The sequence below is a fragment of the Neophocaena asiaeorientalis genome, unplaced genomic scaffold (genome assembly GCF_003031525.2).
Source record: "Neophocaena asiaeorientalis asiaeorientalis breed wild unplaced genomic scaffold, Neophocaena_asiaeorientalis_V1.1 scaffold582, whole genome shotgun sequence".
Taxonomy (NCBI): domain Eukaryota; kingdom Metazoa; phylum Chordata; class Mammalia; order Artiodactyla; family Phocoenidae; genus Neophocaena; species Neophocaena asiaeorientalis.
Genome location: NW_020172996.1, coordinates 201,802 through 227,611, shown reverse-complemented (window position 1 = coordinate 227,611; position 25,810 = coordinate 201,802). Strand labels below are relative to the sequence as shown.

Sequence of the window (25,810 nt, the reverse complement as noted above, 5' to 3'; positions counted from 1 at the left end):
TTTGGTATGTGCCAATAGCTGCAACTTTCAGAGGCGCAGCACTTGTGGAAGGGAGTATCTGAACACTCATATAAAGGAGGGTATCTTAAGCTTATGATCTCGTGTCCTTGATGGTAAGTGATTATCATTTTCCAGTGATTGCAGGTAGAGTTCTTCATGGGGAAATGAGATAATATCAGAAAAACAGTTTTGAAATGCAGGTGTCGGAAAGTTATTTATGTAGTTATTCAAAGACAGGGGCAGATATCGCTCTGGGGAAATAGCAGATGATGTTGAAGACAGTTAATACTTCAGAGAACTTTTGGTAGGGCTTTTATTCTTGAAAACATTAATACCAGCTTGGAGAAAGAATTGGAGTGGACGTTAAGAGTAGTCAGACTAGTAAAAGTGAACAAGAATATCGGGTGTCATGTTTATTCACGGTTCTCATAAATTTTCATTGAACAAAATACTCAGTGTCAGGCACTGTTTCAGGTGCATGAGAACCATGACAGACGAAAACCTCTATTTTCATGCAGCTTAAACTCTTCAATGAACACAGAAAGGAAACGTGAAAGAAAAAGTGTGTAACTTTATAGTAAGTTTTAGTGTGATATTAGAAAGTTCAAAGACTCATCTACATATCTAAGTCAGATATGAATGAGACTCAAAGTACAATCAACCCTGAGGCAAAACTGCTCTCCAGCAGTGAAACCAAAAGTTCCATGCTTCCAAAATGTAATAGTGGGACAGGCATAGGATAGAAATTTCCATTACAAATGGGGGGAATGGGAAATAAAGGTGTGAGGGGTCCTAAACAAGCCCAAAACCTAGCAAAGCAAACATCATGAGATCTTATGGCTCATAAATAATCTTTGGCTCAATGCTCTGCCTTCCAGACCCACTGGAGTAGTGGTCCTATCCCTGCAACTGTGCTGGATGGGTACTGCCCCCAGAAATCTGCCTGGTGGAAATCCCACATCCAGGGTTCCAGTTAGTTTCACCTCCAAGACATTGGGGTGAGTGCTGTCAGTGTGGGTCATTGTCGTGGCTGTGGAGGTGGGAGAAGTTAATGAATTTTTGAATCCGTTTTTTAAAACAGGACAGCCAGACTTCCCTCGTGGTGTGGTGGTTAAGAATCCACCTACCAATGCAGGGGATACGGGGTCGAGCCCTGGTCCGGGAAGATCCCACATGCCGTGGAGCAACTAAACCCATGCACCACAACTACTGAGCCTGTGATCTAGAGCCCGCGAGCTACAACTACTGAACCCAAGTGCCACAACTACTGAAGCCCACGCACCTAGAGCCCGTGCTCCACAAGAGAAGCCACCGCAATGAGAAGCCTGAGCACCGCAACAAAGAGTAGCTGCCCTCCGCAACTAGAGAAAGACTGCGTGCAGCAACAAAAATCCAAATGCAGCCAAAAATAAATAAATTTCTAAAACGGGACAGCATGGTTTTTCGGATTGTGATGTTGAGAGAAAGTAAGGTAGGAGTCAGGTATGACACCAAGATTTTTCTTGTTGGGAGGTGGAAGGATGGAAGCTCCATCAGCTGTGTTGGGTGTTCCATAAAGGAAATAATTCTCATTAGGGATATCAGCAGTTTCCTTTTTGGCCAAGTTGACGGTATGAGATATTTCATAGAACAAAAGAGTGGAGTTATTTAGCAGGCAGCTGGACACACAGGTCTGGAACTATGGGAAGGGCTTCTGGATGGACACATCTACAAAACGTGGTGGACGGTTTGTGGACCAGGCGGAGCTTTTGTTAATATTAGTAGGAGGAATCCTGAACATGATGGTCATGCCAGTAGCAATCAGAAAGAGGGTGGGTGCCACAAGTGCATAGAGAGCTTGGGTACCTGGGTGAAGGTGGGGGGGCATCATAAGCACTGGTGTGGGAGAGAGGACAATTTGTCAGGTGGTCAAGGCTGCTGAGGAATGTGTGGACATGAGATGGGTGTGGAGACACTTGTAACTGAGGCAAGATGACATTGAAGCCTCCTGTTTATTCACTGCTCTACAGAATCACTAGGATTTTGTTGTGAGCCTTGGTGGTGCCTGGGGTGCTTCAGCCAGGCTGGCAGATTAGTTCATGGGCACAGTGGCTCTCTGATAGAGCAACTGGACCTGAAGTGAAGGGCCACTGGGGCTGGCTGGGCTTCAAATGAGGGTTAAGTGTACAGAGAAAGGCTGACAGGTCAGAATGGCTATCATCAAAAAGTCTACAAATAGGGAGTTCCCTGGTGGTCTAGTGGTTAGGATTCTGGGCTTCACTGCTGTGGCCCGGGTTCAATCCCTGGTCGGGAAACTGAGATCCCATAAGCCGCACAGCAAGGCAAAAGAAAAACCCAAAAAGTCTTTAAATAATAAATGCTGGAGAAGGTGTGGACAAAGGGGAACCCTCATACTGCTGGTGGCAAAGTAAATCCGTGCAGCCATTGTGGAAAACAGTATGGAGGTTTAAAAAACTAAAAACAGAATTACCACATGACGCAGCAATTGCACTCTGGGGTATATATCCAAAAATACCAAAAACACTAATTCAAAAAGATACATGCACCCCAATATTCACAGCAGCATAATTTACAATGGCCAAGATATGGAAGCAACCTAAATGCCCATCAATAGATGAATGGTTTAAAAAGATGTGGTATATATTGTGTTGGCCAAAAAGTTCATTCGCGTTTTTCCATAGCATCTTACAGAAAAACCCGAACGAACTTTTTGGCCAATGCAATGTATGATGGGATACTACTTAGCCATAAAGAAGGAAATTTGACATTTGCAGCAACATGGATGGACCTAGAGATTATCATACAAAGTGAAGTAAGTCAAAGACAAATACTGTATGATATCACTTATATGTGGAATATAAAAAATACAACAAACTAGTGAATATAACAAAAAAGAAACAGGCTCACAAATATAGAGAACTAATGGTTACCAGAGGGGAGACAGAAGGGGGAATGCGCAATAGAGGAGTAGAGGAGTAAGAGGTACAAACTATTAGGTATAAAATAAACTATGAGGATATATTGAACAACACAGGGAATATAGCCAATATTTTATAACTATAAATGGAGTATAACCTTTAAATATTATGAATCAGGGGCTTCCCTTTTGGCACAGTGGTTGAGAGTCTGCCTGCCAATGCAGGGGACGTGGGTTCGTGCCCTGGTCCGGGAAGATCCCACATGCCACGGAGTGGCTGGGCCCGTGAGCCATGGCCGCTGAGCCTGCGCGTCCAGAGCCTGTGCTCTGCAACGGGAGAGGCCGTGGCAGTGAGAGGCCACGTACCACAAAAAAAAAAAAAATTATGAATCACTATATTGTACACCTGTAACTTATATAATACTGTACAGCAACTATACTTCAATTAAAATTAAAAATGTAAAAAAATTTTTTTCTTTTTTAATAAACTGAGGTATGCAAGTCATTACAAGCTAAGCCCCAATTTAAGGCCACAAAATATACTTTTGATTTTTGTAAATAAAAATTCAAGTGGGGGGCTTCCCTGGTGGCACAGTGGCTGCAAGTCCACCTGCCGATGCGGGGGACACGGGTTCGTGCCCTGGTCCGGGAAGATCCCACGTGCTGCAGAGTGGCTGGGCCCGTGAGCCATGGCCGCTGAGCCTGCGCGTCTGGAACCTGTGCTCCACGGCTGGAGGGGCCACAACAGTGAGAGGCCTGCGGACCACAAAAAAAAAAAAAAAAAAAATTCAAGTGGGGAGTTCACTGGTGGCCTAGTGGTTAGGATTCTGGACTTTCACTGCTGCGGCAAAATACAGTAACAACTAAAAATTTAAATGACAAAAATAACGTGTATAATGTAAAAAAAATTGTCTATAATATTTTCAGTATCCATAAAACCATAAAAACATTGGGCAACATTTTGCAACAGGCAATTTTTGTGAAAACTATCCAATTACTATACAATAATCTAATTTGTGAAAATTTCGTTTTGATTTCAAAATCTACCCATAACCAGCCAGAATTAAAGTGGACTGATAATTTTAAATGTTTCTAAAACATTCTGACTGTAGAATACTTATAGAATTATATATTTATTACTTTATCACATACTTTTATCAGCCACATTTCACTGAACTGGATTTTTAAAAAAGTAACTTGCAACCTTTCCAGTACATTCAAATGAATATTCATTGAAATAAGAATGTTTTCTAAGTAGTTATCTGTTGTTTATATCATATTAAATAAGCTATTTTTAAATAAACAAAACTTGCATTGAGTTTCAGGGGAAGGACAAAAAACTAATGAACAAAAAAACTTACGTGAAAAGGCTATCTGGTATGTGAAATAGCATACTCTAATAGAATTGGTCATTTTGCATTTCAGCATAATAAATTAAATATGTTTAAAGAGGATCTGAAGAGAATTAATTTACCAGTTAGGGCAAACAGAAGTAAGAGATCTCTCAGTACACTTGCAAAAGAATCAAACTATTTCTGTGATAATCCATCAATTGATGAGTGTGCTCTCAATCTCACAGAGTAAACGGATTCAGAAGAAATACGCTATAACAATGATACACATATGGATTGAGTAAAATTTCACAGTATATTTACATGGCATTTATATTAACTTACATGGCACTCTATAAAATGGAACAAAATGAGAATGCTACTAATACAATAAAAATACCAATAAATTAGAGTTAAGTACAATAAGAGAATTGTGAAAAGGAAACTTATGAAAATATTTTCTATTAAAATTTTAAATAAATACGCCACATAAAAGCTCAAAATACAAACCCTGGAATTCAGGTGTTAAGTGCTCAGTGTTTTGTTACATTCGTTGATCCTCTCAGGGGCCAAAGTTAACACCTTTATGTCCAAGTCAGCAAACTGAGGCTCAAAGAGCTTTAGCAAGTTGCCCAGATTATTTCCCACTGGGGTATCCACACGGAGACCTCAGTACCCAGCAGACCCCTCCTCGATGCATGTTAAGTCCGTGGGGGCTGACCCAGATCGTGGGTTGTGAGATGCCTCATTTATTTCTGACATGTCCCTGGGGATAGAGGGGTCTGGGGCTAGAGGAATCTGAGGACATCAGGGGGAGCTAAAGGTGGCTGGCACCAGAATGTCACCTGCAAAGGGAGCCTGCATAGGAATGGACAGCTCCCCTCTTCACATCTTTCAGTGGACCAGAGGCAGGTCAGCTCCTAATCCCCACCTTACATAGGAGGAAACAGACCTGGGGAGGAGTGTCTGCCTGTGGGTTCTTGCACTGGTCAGGGATACAGAATTAAACCCAGCAGCCTGGATGAGGACTTGTGGAGTCTGACCACTGATCTCTTCATCCCCCGCCCCCCAGCCAGGCTTTGGGACTCAAAGGAAAGACCAGTCCATCCTGATGAAATCTTGTCCCTGGAACTTCCCTGGTGGTGCAGTGATTAAGAATCCACCTGCCAATGCAGGGGACACAGTTTCAAGCCCTGGTCTGGGAAGATCCCACATGCCACGGAGCAACAAGGCCTGTGTGCCGCAACCACTGAGCCTGCACTCTAGAGCCCACAAGCCATAACTACTGAGCCTGCGAGCCACAACTACTGAATCCCATGAGCCTAGAGCCTGTGCTCCACAACAAAGAGAAACCACCACAATGAGAAGCCCGTGCACCACAATGAAGAGTCCCCACTCTTGCAACTAGAGAAAGCCCGTGAGCAGCAACAAAGACCCAACACAGCAATAGGTAGATATAGATAGATAGATAGATAGATAGATAGATAGATAGAAACAAAGATAGATAGAAAAGTAAATCTTGTCCCCATCTGCTCCAACCCACCAACTTCCATGGTGATATAAACCAGGAAAATGTGTAAGCACTATAAAGCAAGGCTTTATTGTATTCTTCAGTGACTGAAGTTAAGAATATAGAGAATATGTTAAAATGCAGATTAAATTTAAAATGGTATGTCTAAGTATCCACTGCATTATGAATACTGCAGATTTTTTCAAGTGAGAAAATTCTGCCAGTAAAGTTACTCCATAAAGCAAAATCACTTTTTAAAAATATTAAAAGTATTTTAAAATGAGTGAAATTCCAACATACATCTTTGTTGTTTCATTGTCCTATTTGTTAAAGGAAGATAGCCAAAGGTCAATAAAGAAAAAGATTTGAGCAAATATTTTAACAAAGATACACAGCAAACGAATCATCATGAATCCTTACGGAAACTCAAAAGTGATGTAACTCTAAAAACTCAGTTAAAAGGCTAAAACTAACACGAATGATAAACCAAGTATTCAGTAGAATATGGAAGAAATGGAATTCTCATACATTGCTGGTAAGATGCAAAAGGTACAGTCATTTTAGATCACAACATGTTAGTTTCTTCAAAAGTAAAACAGTTGTGGGACTTCCTTGGTGGTCCAGTGGTTAAGAATCTGCCTTCCAATGTAGGGAACAGGGAATCGATCCCTGATTGGGGAACTGAAATCCCACATGCCGCAGGGCTACTAACCTCACAGGCCGCAATGAAGAGCCCACTTGCCACAACGAAAACCCAGTGCAGCCACAAAAAAAAAAAGTAAAAAACAGTTATGACTCACACATTATATTCTAAGTTACTGACAAAAGATAAAAGAAACATATATATTCTTCATATATTCATATAAAGAACACAATTTTTATACCAGCTTTATTTTCAGAAGTCAAAATCTAGAAACAAACCAAATGCTCATAAAGAGAATGGATAAACTAACCATCGCATATCGAAAAATATTACTCAGCCAAAAACAAAACAAAAACCAAAAGCACTATATACCACTGATGAATCTCAAAGTAATTATGATACATAAAGGAAAACAAAAAATATGGTAAACAACAAATGATTCCAATAATATAAATTCAAGAAAATGCAAGGTATTTACTGTAAGGAAAGTAAATCAATGGTTACTTGGAGAGGTGAGAAAGGCAAGGAGATTATAATAGGAATGAGGTAAATATACCATGACAGATATGGTCACTATTAGGACTATGATGATGGTCTCAGAAGTTCACACCTATGTCAAAACTTATCAAATTGTACACTTTAAATATATTCGTATTGGCACATGTAAATTATACCTTAGTAAAACTTTAAAACATAGCTCAAGATTTAAAGATCTCTATGTCCCAGTCCTTTCAGAAAATAGGTTTGGCAACCTTATACTGACTCCATCATTTCTATCCTTATGCCCCAGAGGGTTGGGGCGGCAGTCAGTCTTGCCTCAGTGGCAGCAAATATGGTGAGCAATAAAGAACATTTCTACCCGAAGTCAAACAGGAGTGCTGTCTGGGTCACAAGAGCCACAGCTGTGGACTAGATCCCCTTTTTTCTCTTTCTTCCTGCCCGTGCAGTAATGGCCTTGAGGTGAATATTACAGAAGCTAAAGGAATCCACAAGACCTTTCAATTATTTTTATTTTCTCTGATGACTTCAGCTATACAAGACAAACATACCTGGAAGTACTGAGATTTGTGTACAAACTGATTCTCCACAGTCATTTTTACATTGACACACTAGTAGGCTGCAGCCTCTTCCCCTCCCTGGTAAAACAGTTTCTGTACCAATTATGGTTTCCCATGGACCCAATGGTCTTAGAACCAGTGACACTAGGCCAATAAATTGTGGCCCTCAGGGAATATGGCTCTCTGTAGACCTGGGGAAGATAATCCCTCAACAGTGCTGAAATGCCCTGTGACCTCTCCTTTGAGGAAGGGAAAAAATTCATTCTGGGTCTTCCCTGGTGGCGCTGTGGTTGACACCTGCCGATGCAGGGGATGCGGGTTCGTGCCCCGGTCTGGGAAGATCCCACATGCCGCAGAGTGGCTAGGCCCGTGAGCCATGGCCGCTGAGCCTGCACGTCCGGAGCCTGTGCTCCACAATGGGAGAGGCCACAACAGTGAGAGGCCCACGTACCAAAAAAAAAAAAAAAAAATTCATTCTGCTTTCAAAGCTCTTGAGATTCTCACAGCTGCCACTTCTCAGGGACATCTCGGAGACTCCTAAAACACAAAGCCTCCGGGCTTCATATGAAAACCAGAAATCCCTGCAGTCTTTCCTAGGAGACAGTGGGCAGCAATGCAAATTTGGTCAAAACTGGCAAGCTACTGTCTGCCATCATACCGTCCCTCCTCAGACACAGAAATTTTGAGACCCCCTAAAAGTTGTTCTCTCCTTTATGCTTACACAGTACAAACCTGTGTATAAACTACCTGCAGAGTAAACAGAACTTACAAGATTAAAGAGGGTATAAAGAGCTTGTAAGGCCTTGATTATTGTACAAGCCAAAGCAATCTGCAGCAGGCAGTTACCCAGTTCATGATTTGGAAGCTGGAAAAACTTACTATTATCATGTGAGACCAACACATCCCTGGGTTGTCATTCTCTGCTAGCTGCCAGCTGAACTTTTGGTATCTTCTGGGCCAATACTGACCAGGTCCATGTCCAAGATAAGTCAGGGAGGAATGAAAGCTGATGCCATAAATGTTCAGGTGACTCCTAACTTGGCCAATACATTGCAGGACAGAGGTCAGCTTCCCTGAACACACTGGGTTGGTGACTGATGCACACTGTGTGAACCTACCAGGTGGTGGAGGTGAAATGGCCTTGACCCCAGAAATGGAAGTGACATAAATCTGGGAAAAGCCCTGGACAGGTTAGAGAGTGCAACATAGTCACACCCTTCCCACATAACTGAAACTTATGGGGAAATCTCCCCACTGTGCATGCTCAAATGTCTGAGAGTTAATTCAGACATATGGCTCCTCAGTTTCCTCTGGAATCCTTACAATGAACAAGAAAACTGCACATCCCCAGTACATCTACGGCCTTTCTCTAGTGTGAACTCTCTGATGTTGAGAAAGGGTAGATTTTCGCATAAAAAATTTCCCACATTCTCTACACTCATATGGCCTTTCTCCAGTGTGACCTCTCTGGTGTTGACTAAATTGGGAACTATCCCTAAAGGATTTCCCACACTCACTGCACACATAAGGCCTTTCTCCCGTGTGAACTCTCTGATGGTAGCGGAGTTTAGAGCTAGAGATAAAGGATTTCCCACACTCACTGCACTCATAAGGCCTATCTCCTGCGTGAACTCTCTGATGATAACGAAGGGTGGAACTAGAGGTAAAAGATTTCCCACATTTGCTGCACTCATAAGGCCTTTTGCCTGCATGAACTCTCTGATGATAAGAGAGGGTGGCACTACTAGTAAAAGATTTCCCACACTCACTGCACACATAAGGTCTTTCTCCTGTGTGAACTCTCTGGTGTCGAATCAGTATGGAGCTATTGGTAAAAGATTTCCCACACTGACTACACTGATAAGGCTTTTCTCCCCTGTGAACTCTCTGATGATAACCAAGGCCAGAGATAGAGGTAAAAGACTTCCCACATGCACTACACTCATAAGACCGTTCTCTATTATGAATTTTCCGGTGTGTTGAGAGGGAAGATTTTTGGCTAAAAGATTTCCCACATTCACCACACTCATAAGGTCTTTCTCCAGTGTGAGCTCTCCGGTGTTTATTGAATTGTGATCTATCCTTAAAGGATTTCCCACATTCACTGCACTCATAAGGCCTTTCTCCACTATGTACTCTGTGATGATAACGGAGACTGGCACTAAAAGTAAAAGATTTCCCACATTCACTGCATTCATAAGGCCTTTCTCCTGTGTGAACTCTCTGATGATAACGGAGGGTAGAACTAGAGGTAAAAGATTTCCCACATTCGCTGCATTCATAAGGCCTTTTTCCTGCATGAACTCTCTGATGATAACAGAGGGTGGAGCTGGAGGTAAAGGATTTCCCACATTCACTGCACACATAAGGCTTTTCTCCTGTGTGAACTCTCTGGTGTTGAATGAGTGTCCACCTATTGTTAAAAGATTTCCCACATTCACTACAGTTGTAAGGCCGTTCTCCTGTGTGAACTCTCTGGTGTAAAAGGAGGTTATTCCTTCGGATAAAGGATTTCCCACATTCACTACACTCGTAAGGCCTTTCTCCAGAATGAACTCTCTGATGATATTGGAGGTCAGACCTAGAGATAAAAGATTTCCCACATTCACTGCACTCATAAGGCCTTTCTCCTGTGTGAATTCTCTGATGATAACGGAGGGCAGAGCTAGTGGTAAAAGACTTTCCACATTCATCACACCCATAAGGCCTTTCCCCAAGGTGACCTCGTTCATGATACTGGAGAGTGGAGCTACAAGAAAAAGATTTCCCACATTTATTGCACACATAAGGCTTTTCTCCTGTGTGAATTCTCCGGTGTCGAATGAGTGTCCACCTATTGTTAAAAGATTTCCCACATTCACTGCACTCATAAGGTCTTTCTCCAGTGTGTACTCTGTGATGATAACGAAGGCTGGAGCTAAAGGTAAAAGATTTCCCACATTCACTACACTCATAAGGCCTTTCTCCTGAGTGCACTCTCAGGTGTATAATTAGGTTATTTTTTCGGGTAAAGGACTTCCCACATTCACTACACTCATAAGGTCTTTCTCCAGTGTGAACTCTGTGATGATAACGGAGAGCAGTACGAGTGATAAAAGATTTCCCACATTCACTGCACTCATGAGGCCTTTCTCCAGAATGAACTCTCTGATGGTAACGAAGGTCAGAACTAGAGATAAAAGATTTCCCACAATCACTGCACACATAAGGTCGTTCTCCTGTGTGAGATCTCTGATGATAACTGAGTGCAGACATAGAAGTAAAAGATTTCACACAGTCAGTACACTTATAAGGCCTTTCTCCAATTTGAAATCTCCTATGTGGAAAGAACACTGAGCTATGGCTAAAAGATTTTGAACATTCACTGCACACATAACTGTTTTCTCCACTGTGCCATGAATGGGGATAAATGAGGACAGATTTGTGGCTTAAGGATTTCCCACATTTGCTGCACTTGTACTGCCTTGCCCCAGTATGAATTCTTCGATGTTGACAGAGGGTTGAGCTTTGCCTAAAAGATTTTCCACATTCACCACATACATGAAGCTTTTTTACAGTGTGGATTCTCTGGTGCACAACAAATGAGGATTTGTACTTGAATGCTTTCCCACATTCACTGCACACAAAACACTGTCTTCCACTGTGGACACCATGGTCCTGAACAAGTGTGTGTTTGGGGCTGAGGGCTTTCTTGCATTCTACCCAGGTGTGACGGCTTTTCCTGCCTTGTGAAGTTGACCCGCACTGGCTGATTGTGTTTGGCTTCTCCACAGTATGAGTGTCCTGTTGCTGTAGATGTCCCACGATGGTTGGGAAGTCCTTTTCAAACTCCCCACAACACACTGGCTTCTGTGACACATGGAATCTGCAGCTCTTCACAAACCAGGCCTCATCCACACTGCTTCTGAGGGTTTTCTTTTCCATGTACTGCTCCTGGTGCTGCTGAAAGTTTGCACTAAAATAAAATCGTTTTGCACATGCTCCACACCTCAAAAGTTTCTGGCTGTGTTGTGTTTCCCAGCACTCAGCCAAGTGGAAAACGTTTCTCAAGACTGGACCACACATCTCACAGGGGTGTGTCTTCTGGAAAGACAAAGCTGCCTTGGGAGTCCTAGCCTGTGACACTCCTAGAGAAGTGATCTGTTCAAAAGGTGCCTCTGCATCCTCTGCTCCACAGCAGCAACCTGAACAGAAAGAAATGCTGGTCAAGTACATGTCAACTATAGGGAAGGGTCAAGTTCATCACAGATGTCCATCTGTCTCATCTAGGTATTAGTATGAGATGCTTTTCAAGATACAGAAGTTGGAATTAAGTTGAAAGAACAGCCGACTGTTTTGCATTACTGAGCCTCAAAATCACAGAATAGTGGAGACCTCACCAGGGGAAGGAAACAAAAGACAGGGTGTGACACAAGGAAGAGAGGCAGGGTCTACAACTCATTTCTTTCCCAATGGCTTCTTGCAGGATTTTTCTGCTGCTGATGTGAGACGGTAGAAACATGCATCTAAGCCCATTAAAATCCCACAGCCACATATTAGCTGCTATTCAAAGTCAATTTAGGGAAATGTGAACATATCACAGCACAACCAATGTTGGTGAGCACTACAGAAAGAGTGGTGAGAAAAATGGGAGAGATGTGGAGTCCAGAGAGGTAGAAATTATCCCTGGGCTGGAAGTCACCATAGGAATTACAAGCAGTAGAACTGACAAGTCAGGCAAGTGTTAACAGTGGAAAAGGAAATATAGAAGTAAGGTATAGCCACTGCAAATGGCACCTAAACCCTGGTTGAACAAAGATAGATTCCTGGTATGATCTGAAAACAGCCTGATGTCATACTCTACTCAGCTGCCATTCACCAGGACCAGGCCCCCTCTGAGCCCACCATGCCATGACTGGAGTCATATCCATCCTGGCACATCTGTAAGCCCTAGTTAAGCAACTACATGGTACATGCAGGATACAAATCCTAAGGTAAAAACAGGACAGATGAATGACTTCTACTGTCACAGAGCAACTCAGCACATAACAGACCCAGAAAACCGATCTAGAAGTGGTATCAGCGTAACAGCAGAGGACACCAGCCTTTACCACCAACAAAAAACAGACAGCTAACTGCAAACAAAATTGACCCTTGGAGGACTCAGAAATCCAATTAAGACACTGCAGCAACACAATGGAAATTGAAAAGTAGAATAACCACACAAAAATGATCACTAGGGGGCTTCCCTGGTGGTGTAGTGGTTAAGAATCTGCTTGCCAATGCACGGACATGGGTTCAAGCCCTGGTCCAGGAAGGTCCCACATGCCATGGAGCAACTAAGCCTGTGCACCATAACTACTAAGCCTGAGCTCTAGAGCCTGTGAGCCACAACTACTGAGCCCAAGTGCCACAACTACTGAAGCCCACGCACCTAGAGCCCATACTCCACAAGAGAAGCCACCAATGAGACGCCCACACACTGCAATGAAGAGTAGCGCTGCTCGACACAAGTAAAGAAAGCCCACGTGCAGCAACAAAGACCCAACACAACCAAAAATAAATACATTTTTTTTAAAAAAAGGATCGCTAGGGACATCAGCTTAACAGACACGTGGAGATGGATAGGAAATAAGATGAATGGTGGGAACTATGTGTATCAGCCAAATGGTGGCTGCCATCACATTCCCCAATGCCCTGCTCTGCAAAGGACCCCAGTAGCCTTTGCTTCGGAGAACCTCAACAGGCCCCGATATAGCTGCAGATCCCACTGTCTGCACGGCAGAGAAGGGCAAGTGTTTATAGGTGTGGACACCAGCTCCCTGCTCTGCAGAGGGTACTGGCAGCTCTTTCAATAAGGTAACTAATAGCCATGATCATGGGGGACCTGCAAGAGAATAATATGCTGAATCACACCTGTTCCCCCAGAAGTAGCTATTGCTCTATTTCAAAACCATGGCTGCTACCCCCATAAATCCTGCACACACCCTAAACCCCAGAGCCCCAACTGTGCAATGGATGCCCATATTCCATAACCTGACTCCAGAGCTGTCACCTGAATGCCCGTCTCAGGCACGAGATTCATGGCCACTATAAGTGAGTTAGTTCCTCAGACCCCAGACACTTCTGTGTGCACCCATACTCCAGTCAAGACTCCATCACTGCTCAGTGTGCAACTGTATTTCACAAAGCAAAGTCAACACTGCTGCAGGCTGTTCAGTGTCTGGGACCCTAGAACTGCTACTGCTCTGCATTTATCACACCCTAGAATCCAGATCTATATCTGCTCCACAGTGCCCACACATCAGACACCAATGCCATCACCACCATGAAGCACCACCCCCCAACCAAGAGCCAGACTTACCATCAAGAGGGAGCCCCTCAGTCAAAACATTTCCCTTGGGAGAAAGAGATCAGGCGATCCCCAGCAGTCTTCTCTACTACTGTGGATACCCACAACTTTAGCTATTGAGGACCCCTGCAGTCTTTGCTGACACTGATCTCAGTTGACAGAGCTGGACAGACTCTAAGCCCCTGGGCCTTGTTGTAGTCGGAACAGCAACTACCCATCAAGCTGGCATACTAACACCCACAAAAAGGTGAAGATCTTCCCCACCAAAACCTTACGTAAAGTCTGAAAGAAATGACTGCTCCATTAAATGTATTAACATCAAAGCAAGACTACATGAAACGCACACAAAATAATCAAGGAAACATGACACCCCCCAAAGAAACATAAATTATCAGTTGCCCCAAAGAAAGGGAGATCTATAAACTGTCAGACAAGAAATTCACAATAATTGGGTTTTTTTTTTTGGCCATGTCATGAAACATGCAGGATCTTAGTTCCCTGACCAGGGATTGAACCCATGCCCCCAGCAGTGGAAGCACAGAGTCTTAACCACTGGACCACCAGGGAAGTCTCTCACAATAATTGTTTTAATGAAGCTCAATGAGCTACTAGAAACCACAGACAATCCAACAAAATAAGGAAAACAATATGCAAACAAAATAAGGTTTCAAACAGAGACAGAAAATATGAAAAAGAACCAAACAGAAATTATGGTGAAGAGTATGATGAACAAAACGAAAAACATGGTAGCGCATCAATAGCTAACTTGATCAATCAAAACAATGAATATGAAACTGAAGGTAGGTCTTTGAAATTATCCAATCAAAGGAGAAAAAAGACAAAACAACTAAAAAGAATTTTTAAAAAGTCTACATGAATTATGGGACATTGTGAAACAAAACAATATTTGCATAATGTGAGCCCTAGAAGGAGTAGAGAGAGAGGAAGGGGCAGAAAATTTATTTAAAGAAATAATGGACGAAAACTTTCCAAATCTGGGAAAAGTGGACATTCAGGTACATGATGCTCAGAAGTCCCCAAACAGATTCAATCCACAGACGACTTCACCAAGACACATTAATATAAAACTCAAAAAGTAATGATAATTTTAAAAGCTGCAAGAAAAAAGAAACCCCTCATACAAGGGAAACCCCATAAAGTGGTTTTCTTAGCTGAAACACTGCATACCATGAGAGTGAGATGATATGTTCTAAATACTGGGGTGGGGGAAAAAATTGCAAACCAAGAATACTTAACCAGCAATACTATTCTTCAGTAATAAGGAAGAAAGACTTTCTCAGACAAACAGAAACTGAGGAAGTTCATCACCACTTGACGTACCTCACCAGAAATGCGAAAGACTAAAGAATTCTTCTAGCTGAAATAAAAGTATGCTAACTAGGGACTTCCCTGGTGGTCCAGTGGCTAAGACTCCGTGCTCCCAATGCAGGGGGCCCGGGCTCGATCCCTGGGCAGGAAACTAGATCCCGCATAGTGCAACAAAGATAGAAGATCCTGCATGTTGCAACTAAGACCCAGCACAGCCAAAAAAAAAAAAAGAAAAAAGAGTATGCTAACTACTAACATGAAATCATATGAAAATATAAAACACACAGGTAAAGGTAAGTATATGGTCAAATTTAGAATACTCTAATACTGTAAAACTGTGTTAATCACTCAACTAAAAAGGATAAAAAACAAGAATATTAAAAACAACTATACCCACAATAACTTGTTGATGGTTACCCAATACACAGTATAAAAACATGTAAATTGTGACGTCAAAAACATAAAATGCATGTGTGGGGGAAGTATAAGAGTAGATTTTTGTATGAGATTGAAGTTACATTGTTATCAGCATAAAATAGAATGCTATGCTTTATGTAAGCCTTATGGTAACCCCAAAGCAAAACCCTACAGTAGACACAAAAGACAACGAGAAAGGAATAAAAGTATATTACCACAGGGACTTCCCTGGTGGTGCAGTGGTTAAGAATCCGCCTGCCAATGCAGGGAACACGGGTTTGAGCCCCGGTCTGGGAAGATCCCACATGCCGCAGAGCAACTAAGCCCGTGTGCCACAACTGCTGACCCTGCGCTCTAGAGCCCACAAGCCACAACTACTGAACCCACGTGCCACTACTGAAGCCCGCGTGCCTAGAGCCTGAGCTCTGCAACAAGAGAAACCACCGCAGTGAGAAGCCCGCACACCACCAACGAAGAGTAGCCCCCGTTCGCCACAACTAGAGAAAAGCCCACGCCCAGCAACAAAGACCCAATGTAGCCAAAAATAAATTTAAAAAAAAAAAAAAAAGGAGTTGGTACTTGAAAAACAAAAAAAGTGTATTACCACAGAAAATCATCAAGTCACAAAGGAAGACAGCAAGAGAAGAAGAAAGAAACTACAAAACAGCCATACAATAATAAGATGGCAACAGTAGGTCCTAAAAATATTCTCCAATTAAATGACATACAGTGACTGAACAGAAAAAAAAAAGACCTCAACTATATGCTGCCCACAATACAGTAACTTCAGCCTTAAGGACACACACAGGCTGAAGATGAAGGAATTGAAAGAGATATTCCATGCAAATGGAACTCAGAAGAGAACAGAGTAAGCTATACTTAAGTGAGACAAATAGACTTTAAATCAAAAACTATCACAAGAGGGACTTCCCTGGTAGTGCAGTGGTTAAGAATCTGCCTGCCAATGCAGGGGACATGGGTTCAAGCCCTGGTCTGGGAAAATCCCACATGCTGTGGAGCAACTAAGCCTGTGCACTACAACTACTGAGCCTGCACTCTATGGTGAGCCATAACTACTGAGCCTGCATGCCACAATTACGGAAGCCCACATGCCTAGAGCCCATGCTCTGCAACAAGAGAAGCCACTGAAATGAGAAGCCCAAACAACACAATGAAGAGTAGACCCTGCTCACCGCAACTAGAGAAAGCCCACGTGCAGCAACAAGACCCAATGCAGCCAAAAATAAATTAATTTTTAAAAAAACGAAAAAAGATCACTCTTAAAAAAAAAACTATCACAAGAGACAATGTTCATTACGTAATGATAAAGAAATTGATTCACCAGGAGGATGTAATAATTTAACTATATATATACATACCATATATTAAGAATTAAGCAAATATGACCAGATCTGAAGGCAGGAATTTTTTTATTTTTTTGGCCACGCCGCACGGCATGCAGGATCCTAGTTCCCCAACCAGGCATCAAACCTGTGCCCCCTGCAGTAGAAACATAGAGTCTTAACCACTGGACTGCCAGGAAAGTCCCAGCAAAAGAATATTAACACATTTCTGACTAGAGATGCATTAAAACATCTTTTGTTACTCAAACGTTATTGACCGGAGACGTACCAATACGTTTTTAGAGAGTGACACAATTAACATCACCGTGCAAAGTTGTTAGAACTTAAAATTGATCAAGGGTTCATTATACAACTTATGATTATCACTATCTTTCACATTTTCCTCCATTAGGTTTTTGTTCCAACCTCGTGTACATTAAACGCAAGTTTATTACCGTAAAATTTTCAAAAATGCATCGCAAAATTCAGTGATGAAGAATTTTTTGGTGAATTTTATGCAGATACTTTCTCTGAGCGACATATATACTAGTGTCTCAGAAGACGACAGTCCTTCAGAATATAATTCTGATTCAGACGATGTGAATATTAGACCAACAAAAAGACAAAAACCCATAGTGAATGACTCTACTGTGGAATGTGAAAATGAAACTCAAGAACGCTCCTTTGCTTCTATGTAAGAGTGGACTGAAGACATTTCACAAAAATTAAGAAGACTTTACAGGTGTGTCAGGTGTAACTATTGAATGTAATAACCCGCCAAGTGTTAGTGAAATAACAGAATTAATTTTTGGTAACGACTTTTTCGAGTTGGTCACTTCTCAAACAAACTTATATCACCAACAGAATGAAAAATCATATAAAAAGTATGATAAGGCTTTAAAATGGACTAATGTAACCAACAGTGACATGAAGAAGCCTCTTGGGTTAATAATTTTGATGAGACAAATAAGAAAGTCACAGTGGAAAGAATATTGGTCGACTGATCCATTACTTGAAACACTTATCAAAGATTAGGACGAGAAGAAGGTTCAAACAAATAATGACATTTCTTCACTTTAATGATAACTCAGAAACTCCACTTCCTACAGACAGAATTTCAAAAATTAAACCTCTTTTGGCTTATTTTCTACCAAAATCTCAATCGATCTATACACCCAAACAAGAGCTATCACTTGATGAGGCAATGATAAAGTGGAGAGGACAACTCAGATTCAAAACCTATAATCCTGGAAAATTTACAAAATATGGAATTTTGGTCAGGATGCTTAACGGAAGTGAAACTGGATATACATGCAACCGTGATATTTACATGGGTGAAGGAAAGAAACTGCAAGAAACAATATTGTTGGTCCTACAACCTTGGTTCATGGCACCATATTTACCAAGACAATTATTACAACAGTCTGTCCACATCTGTAATGTTGTTGAAAAATAAAACCAGAGTTTGTAGGACTATAAGAGAGAATCATCGTCTACCAAACCAATTAAAGGAGAAATCTAAAAATCTACAGAGGGTAGAAATGACATTCTTACAGAAGGGAGAAGTGATTCTTCTTATATGGAAAGACAAGAGGCTAGTCTGCATGGTGACAACTATTCATTACACCTCCATAGCATCTACAGTAAAGGAATACAGAAAGACTGGCCATCAGATAACTAAGCCCAATAGTATGTTAGAGTATAATAAATATATGAAAGGAGTTGATCGTTCTGATCAATATCTGGCAAACTTCAATATCCTCTGGAAAACTCGAAAATGATATAAGAAAGTGGGTTTCTACTTGAGTAACTGTGGTTTATTCAATGTATTTAAAATTTATTGCAGCCTTAATGCACAGAATAAAATGACTTACAAGCAATTTTTTAAATAAATTTATTCATCTATTTATTTATCTTTGGCTGCGTTGGGTCTTCGTTGCTACGCGCATGCTTTCTCTAGTTGTGGCAAGCAGGGGCTACTCTTTGTTGTGGTGTGTGGCCTTCTCACTGAGGTGGCTTCTCTTGTGGAGCACGGGCTCTAGGCATGCGGGCTCGGTAGTTGTGGCTCATGGGCTTAGTTGCTCCACTGCACGTGGGATCTTCCTGGACCAGGGATTGAACACATGTCCCCTGCATTTGCAGGCAGATTCTTTTTTTTTTGCTGTACGCGGGCCTCTCACTGTTGTGGCCTCTCTGGTTGCGGAGCACAGGCTCCGGACGCGCAGGCTCAGTGGCCATGGCTCACGGGCCCAGCTGCTCCACGGCATGTGGGATCTTCCCAGACCGGGGCATGAACCCATGTCCCCTGCATCGGCAGGCAGACTATTAACCACTGTGCCACTAGGGAAGCCCTTGCAGGCAGATTCTTAACCATCATGCCACCAGGGAAGTCCCATAAGCAATTTTTGTCAGCAGTAGCTAGAGAATGGGTAACTGATCATTCCGGTGAATGCAGTGGTAGTCCCACACCTGATCCTTCTTGTGGCGTTTCTAAAAGAGCCCCCCAAGAGATTTCCCTGGTGGTCCAGTGGGTTAGACTCCACACTCCCAATGCAGGGGGCCCAGGTTCGATCCCTGGTTGGGGAACTAGATCCCACATTCATGCCACAACTAAGAGTCTGCATGTCACAACTAAGAAGTCCACCGTACTACAATAAGAAGCCCGTGTGCCACAACTAAAAGATCCCACATGCAGCAACTAAGACCCGGTGCAGACAAAATAAATAAAATAATAAATAAATATTTTAAAAATAAAAAAATAAAAGAGCCTCCCCACAAAGATCCACCTTGTTGACTACCAGGTAAAATAAAAGAACATATTCTAGAGGAAATAATACCCACAGGGATTTAAAAAAAAAAAAAAAGCCTCCAGAAAGTATAGAATCTGCTCTTCCAGGGGAAAGCACAGTGAAACAGTGTATTTGTAATAGATGTTCTGTTCCCCTGCACAGATATTCCTGCTATACTGCCTATCACACTCTAACAAAGTATTAGAATGCTTTAGTAAGACATGTACAAAGTTTCAAATAAATACATTAAGTGCAAAAAAAGTTGATATTTACTCAAACTAACAAATTGCCGGCCACAGGCATTACTTTCTGAAAAAATCTCCCAGTCTATAATGTGCTAATAGGGAACTTAAATATCCCCCTTTCAACACAGGTGGATATCCAGATAGAAAGTAAGGGTATCTTTGAATTGGACAACACTTTAGTCCAAATGAATGTAACAGATGTACGCAGAACATTCCATCCTATTACAGCAGAATATACACTCTTCTCAAGTGCATATAGAATATTCTCTAGAATAGATTATATGCTATGTCAAACAAGTCTTAACAAGTTTCAGAAGACTCAAACCATATCAAGTAATTTTTCCTAACACAATGGATAACACTAGAAACCAGCAACAGGAGGAAAGCTTAAAAATTCAGATATGTGAACATTAAACAATATGCTCCTGGCCAGTCAATCAGTCAAAGGAAAAAATCAACAGGAAAATCAAACGTACCTTGAGAAAAACAAAAATAGAAACAAAACATATACAATGTGCAAAAGCAGTTTTAAGAGAAAAGTTTAGAGCAATAAATGCCAGCATTAAGAAAAAAATCAAGTTTAGAGCAATAAATGCCAGGATTAAGAGCAAAAAATGCCAGCATTAAATAAACAACCAAACTTTACATCTCCAGGAACTAGAAAAAGAACAAATTAAGACCAAAGTTAGCAGAACAAAGGAAAAAATAAAGATCAGAGCAGAGGGGAATTCCCTGGCAGTCCAGTGGTTAGGATTCCATGCTTCCACGGCAGGGGGTCCAGGTTCGTTCACTAGTTGGGGAACTAAGATCCCTGCCTGCCACATGGCACAGCCAAAAAAGAAAAAGAAAGATCAGAGCAGAAATAAATGAAATGGAAACTATAAAAACAATAAAAAAAGATTAACAATACTAAGAACTGGTTTTGTTTAAAGATAAATAAAACTGACAAACCTTTCTCTAGACTTCTGAGAGGGAAGACTCAAATAAGTTAACAAAGAAATAAAAGAGAAACAAAGGACTGTTATACACCAACAAATTAGATAACGTAAAAGAAACAGACTAAAAACATACAACCTACCAAACCTGAATCATAAAGAAACAGAAAATTTGAATAGACCAATAACAAGTAAGGAAATTGAACCAGTAAGCAAAAATCTTCCAACAAAAAAAAAATAGGCCATAACCAGTGCCCCAGTCTGGGGGGATCCCACATGCTGTGGAGCGGCTGGGCCCGTGAGCCATGGCTGCTGAGCCTACGCGTCTGGAGCCTGTGCTCCGCAACGGGAGAGGCCACAACAGTGAGAGGCCCGCGTACCGCAAAAAAAAAAAAAAAAATGTTCCTCTTCACTAATCATCTCACTGATCATCAGGAAAATGCAAATCAAAACCAAAATGAGGGGCTTCCCTGGTGGTGCAGTGGTTGAGAGTCTGCCTGCCAATGCAGGGAACACAGGTTCATGTCCCGGTCCAGGAAGATCTCACATGCCGCAGAGCAACTAAGCCCATGAGCCACAACTACTGAGCCCGCGTGCCACAACTACTGAAGCCTGCATGCCTAGAGCCTGTGCTCTGCAACAAAATAAGCCACCTCAATGAGAAGTCCGCACACCACAACGAAGAGAGCCCCCACTCGCCGCAACTAGAGAAAGAATGTGCACAGCAACAACGACCCAATGCAACTAAAAATAAATAAATAAATTTATTAAACAAAACAAAAAACCAACACTACAAGGACTTCCCTGGTGGTCCAGTGGGTAAGACTCTGCGCTCCCAATGCAAGGGGCCCAGGTTCAATCCCTCGGGGAACTAGATTCCACATGCAGGCAACAACTAAGAGTACGCATGCTGCAACTAAGAAGTCTGCATGTCACAACTAAGAGTCCGCATGCTGCAACTAAATATCCCACATGCCACATTGAAGACCCAGTGCAGCCAAAATAAATAAATAATTAAAAAAAAAAACTTTGGATAAACATATATTAAAAAAATAAATAAGGGCTTCCCCGGTGGCGCAGTGGTTGAGAGTCCGCCTGCCGATGCAGGGGACACGGGTTCGTGCCCCGGTCCGGGAAGATCCCACATGCCGCGGAGTGGCTGGGCCCGTGAGCCATGGGGTCTGAGCCTGTGCATCCGGAGCCTGTGCCCCGCAACGGGAGAGGCCACAACAGTGAGAGGCCCGTGTACCAAAATAAATAAATAAATAAATAAATAAATAAACACTACAAACCTTGCAGTAGGACACTGAAAAGTAGCTCATCGTTCAGGTAAGTAATGACAATGATAATGCCTGCATGCCTGGTACAGGCAGGCACAAAGAAATGTTAGGTAAATGAAGGGATCAAGGGAGTTCCCTGGCGGTCCAGTAGTCAGGACTTGGTGCTTTCACTGCTGTGGCCCTGGTTCAATCTCTGGTCGGGGAACTAAGATCCCTCAAGCCATGCAGCTCAGCCAAGAGAAGAAAAATATATATATAATTAAATTAAATTAAAATAAAAACAAGTAAATAAAAGAAGGGATCAAATCTCGGACACAGAGGTGAAAAGGATCTAGACACACTGACCCAGACAGAGAGAAGGAAGTAAGGTAGAATCCATTAAGCTCACTGCAATACTACTGGCTTGGAATCCTTTTCCTAACAGCATTGAATACAGCAGGTATCGGGGTTGATATTGCAGGAGAAGGTAGAGGGCAGTGCAAACAGCCCAGTCCTAGCTACCACAGCAACTACACAGAAAGCTTGGGAAGCAAGTAGTGCCCACAGTTCACATGTATAAGAACAGAGCACCCCCTGGGAAAGGGGGGGTGAGGTGGGGTAGAGCCTAGTCCAGGACACTGGGAAGGCTTTGAGTCTTACCCAGTGAGGATATAAGTGCAAAGTTCTCCAGCATCACATCGAGGTACAGGCGTCTCTGAGTCTCATCAAGGAGCCTCCATTCCTCCCAGGAGAAGTACACAGCAATGTCCTCAAAGGTCACACTGCACGTCTATGAGAGAGAAAGAATGAGCTATGAACATTCTCTAAGATCCCACAATCCATCTCATCACACACCTATCCCACCTTCATCCTCTTCCAGAGCTCTCCACTGAACAGGAATTTCAGGCCTAAGTGCCACTGATGCCCACCTATCCCTCAGGGTCTCTTCATTCACTGTGTTCAGCCCTCAACACCACTGGACAGGACAGCACAGAGATGTCATCCAAGCTCTGGTCCTGGCCTGTAGGGTCCCATCCATCCTGTCAATCAATTCCCCTGGGGTCTCTAGGCTGTGACTCACAGACACAACCAAACTTGGGTTCAAGCTTCAACCTTCAGTCCCCAATAACAGGGCCCTGGTGCCATGAGCTAGCACTTCCTCTTAGTGTGCCCATCATTCTGTAGACTGTACCTCTCTCACATCTTCAGTCCCCACAGTTGCACTCCCACAACTATGCACGTGGGGAAAACTGCTTTGAAGGCCTCCTTCATACTTTTATTGATCCTTGCTTCAATTTTAACCACCCAGAAGCACATGTGATTACAGATGCCCATGACCCACTTCCACTTTTGTGCTGCACTCCCTGTCCCCTCAGCGGCCATCACTGTCCTCTCTCCCTCAACCTTCCTTGGAATCCTGGCCCTGACAGTGTCCGTTCCAGGCACAGTGACTCTCACAAATGACCATATTTGCCCCAGACCTTTCCACCATCAAGATCAAACACACCACACCACACCAAACCTCACCACAAAATTCTGGTGAACCTGTACATTAGTGAATTAGCAGGAGCCCTAGCCTCATCATCTTGTTTCAACTACTCCAACGCCTCCACAGCCATCTCATGTCCACTAATCTCACAAAAGCTTTAGTAGCCTGTCAAACCATTCTCTTCAATTCAGTTACCCATTCTCTTCCATATGGTTACCATGTTCACTTCTATCCTTCACCTGCATTTGTGTGCTCAGCAACCCTGATCAGGTGTGGAGCAGGGAAACCACTCATCATGCACCCTCCTCTTTCAGACCAGCGAACAGCATTGCCAGGATGACCTGCATTCCCCCACATAAATGGGATCCACAGTTCCTCCCTGTTCCACACAAGAGCCACCTTCCTCCCCAGATTTCAGACACCCAACTGCTGCCTCCACTCGCTTTCTCTGAAACATCTCAGACTCTTGACAAGGCCAAAACAAAACATCTGATATTCCCAAGTAAAATTAACCTACCATAACTTTCCCATCTCAGTTGATGGAGCTTTCATCCCATTAGCTCCTAAAACCGGAAACACTGGGATCATCCCTGACTCTTCCCTTTCTCTCCCTCACCCGCAACATCTAAAAATCTACTTGACTCTCCTTAAAACATGGATGGAAAGTCCAACTTCTTTCCCACCTCTGTGGCCACCACCCTGGTCCAACACTCATCTGGATTATAGTAAATGCCTCCTTGGCAGCTCCCTGCCTCATATTACTCATACAGTCTGTTCTCTTCTTTGCAGGCAATGGAACTCACTAAGACCTGCATAAGAATCAACCCCTTCCGCTTATCCAAACCTCTCATTATCTCCATAACAGACGTCCAAATTCTTGACAATTACAGACCTGATTCTTGACACTCAGCTCTTTGGTCCTAATAAAATGGAAACTGACTGTACCCTATCTCCAGCATAGTCATACCTCCAAACATTTGCACATGTCAGTATCTGGTCCTGTCACAACCTTTCACACGTGTTTATATTGGCTGACAGCAATAGCAATACCTCCGTGTAACCCTTGGCCTGCACTCAGGACTGGGCTTGAGGTATCCCCAGGGTCCCCACACCCACGAGCTTGGAAAAAAGCAAGGAAGACGTTAAAGACACCACAATCCCAGACACCATTTGGGTGGTGTCAGGGACAGTGAGTGACTGGGACAACCTCCTCTTCCGTGTATAGGTTTCCTAAGTGCTTTTCATCCTTCAGAACCTGCGGAGAGGGGTAGGCAACAAGGACCGGGCTCCAGATGAAGTCAGGCCTCCCCTGTATCCCCGTCCAGCCCTGGATCCCGGTGACCTCGGGCTAAGTGACTAGCTTCTGCGCCTCAGTCCTCAATGCTGCTTCCTACTAGCGCCTTGTGCCTCACTGTCGTTTTCAGCCCCATTCTAGTTTGTTCTCTCTTTAATCGGTTTTTGGAAAACTTTTGAAACCCTAATACAGACTGTATTCCTCTTCTGTCCACTACCCTCCATGGCATCCAGGTCCCTCAAAATGAAGAAAAAACCTCTCCGCCAGCCAGTACAGGGGTCACGCTACCACACACTTTCCTGCAGACAACAGACGGGCCCCAGGTTTCCCAATACTCCCAGCTCAATCCGACCTCCAAGCCTTTGCACCTGTCAGTACCTCCGCCTGTCACCCTCTCTCACTCGGCCATCACACTATCAAAAACAGACCCACCCACGAACGCCCCACCATCCCGGACACCGCGTCCTGGGCTGCGGGCACGTGAGCAGGCGCCCCGCACTCGGGGCTTTAGTGTCTGGTGGGGTGAGGGCGGTGAGGGCCCGGAGGATGAGCGTTTACCTGAGGCGGGGTCCTCAGCGCCGCCGCCGCCAACGCCATCAGAGTCTGGGGGCAGAGCGGGGCCGGTGGCGGCGGGAGAGGCGGGTGGACGCGGGCACGGCAGGCCCGGTACACCCGCGGCGGCGTCGCCGAACTTCAGACCGGCCTCTATGCAGCGGAGACAGCGGCTCCTCTTGGACCTTCTCAACCCTGTCACCCAAGCCCCGGCCCAGCGTCCCAGAGCGACAACAGATACGAAAGCAGTAAAAATGGCCGCCACTAAGAGGACGCCGGAAGTCCCACCCCGATGAGATGAGCACGCACGGAAATGCCTTTATCTTGACCTTTTATTGGCTCAACTCGGCGCACTACCTTCTTCGGAA

At 43.3% G+C, this 25,810-nt stretch overlaps 1 protein-coding gene across 1 annotated transcript; it reads right to left on the bottom strand.

Moving 5' to 3' along the window:
- Positions 1 to 6,446: 6,446 nt before the first annotated feature.
- LOC112397989 (zinc finger protein 256-like) lies at positions 6,447 to 25,695 on the bottom strand. Its single transcript, XM_024742351.1, has 3 exons — positions 25,449 to 25,695; positions 22,768 to 22,897; positions 6,447 to 11,643 (listed from the first exon to the last, which is right to left on the bottom strand). Exons 1-3 carry the CDS (start codon positions 25,485 to 25,487, stop codon positions 8,816 to 8,818), a joined length of 2,997 nt encoding a protein of 998 aa, XP_024598119.1. The 5' UTR covers positions 25,488 to 25,695; the 3' UTR covers positions 6,447 to 8,815.
- Between the last annotated feature and the right edge of the window lie 115 nt (positions 25,696 to 25,810).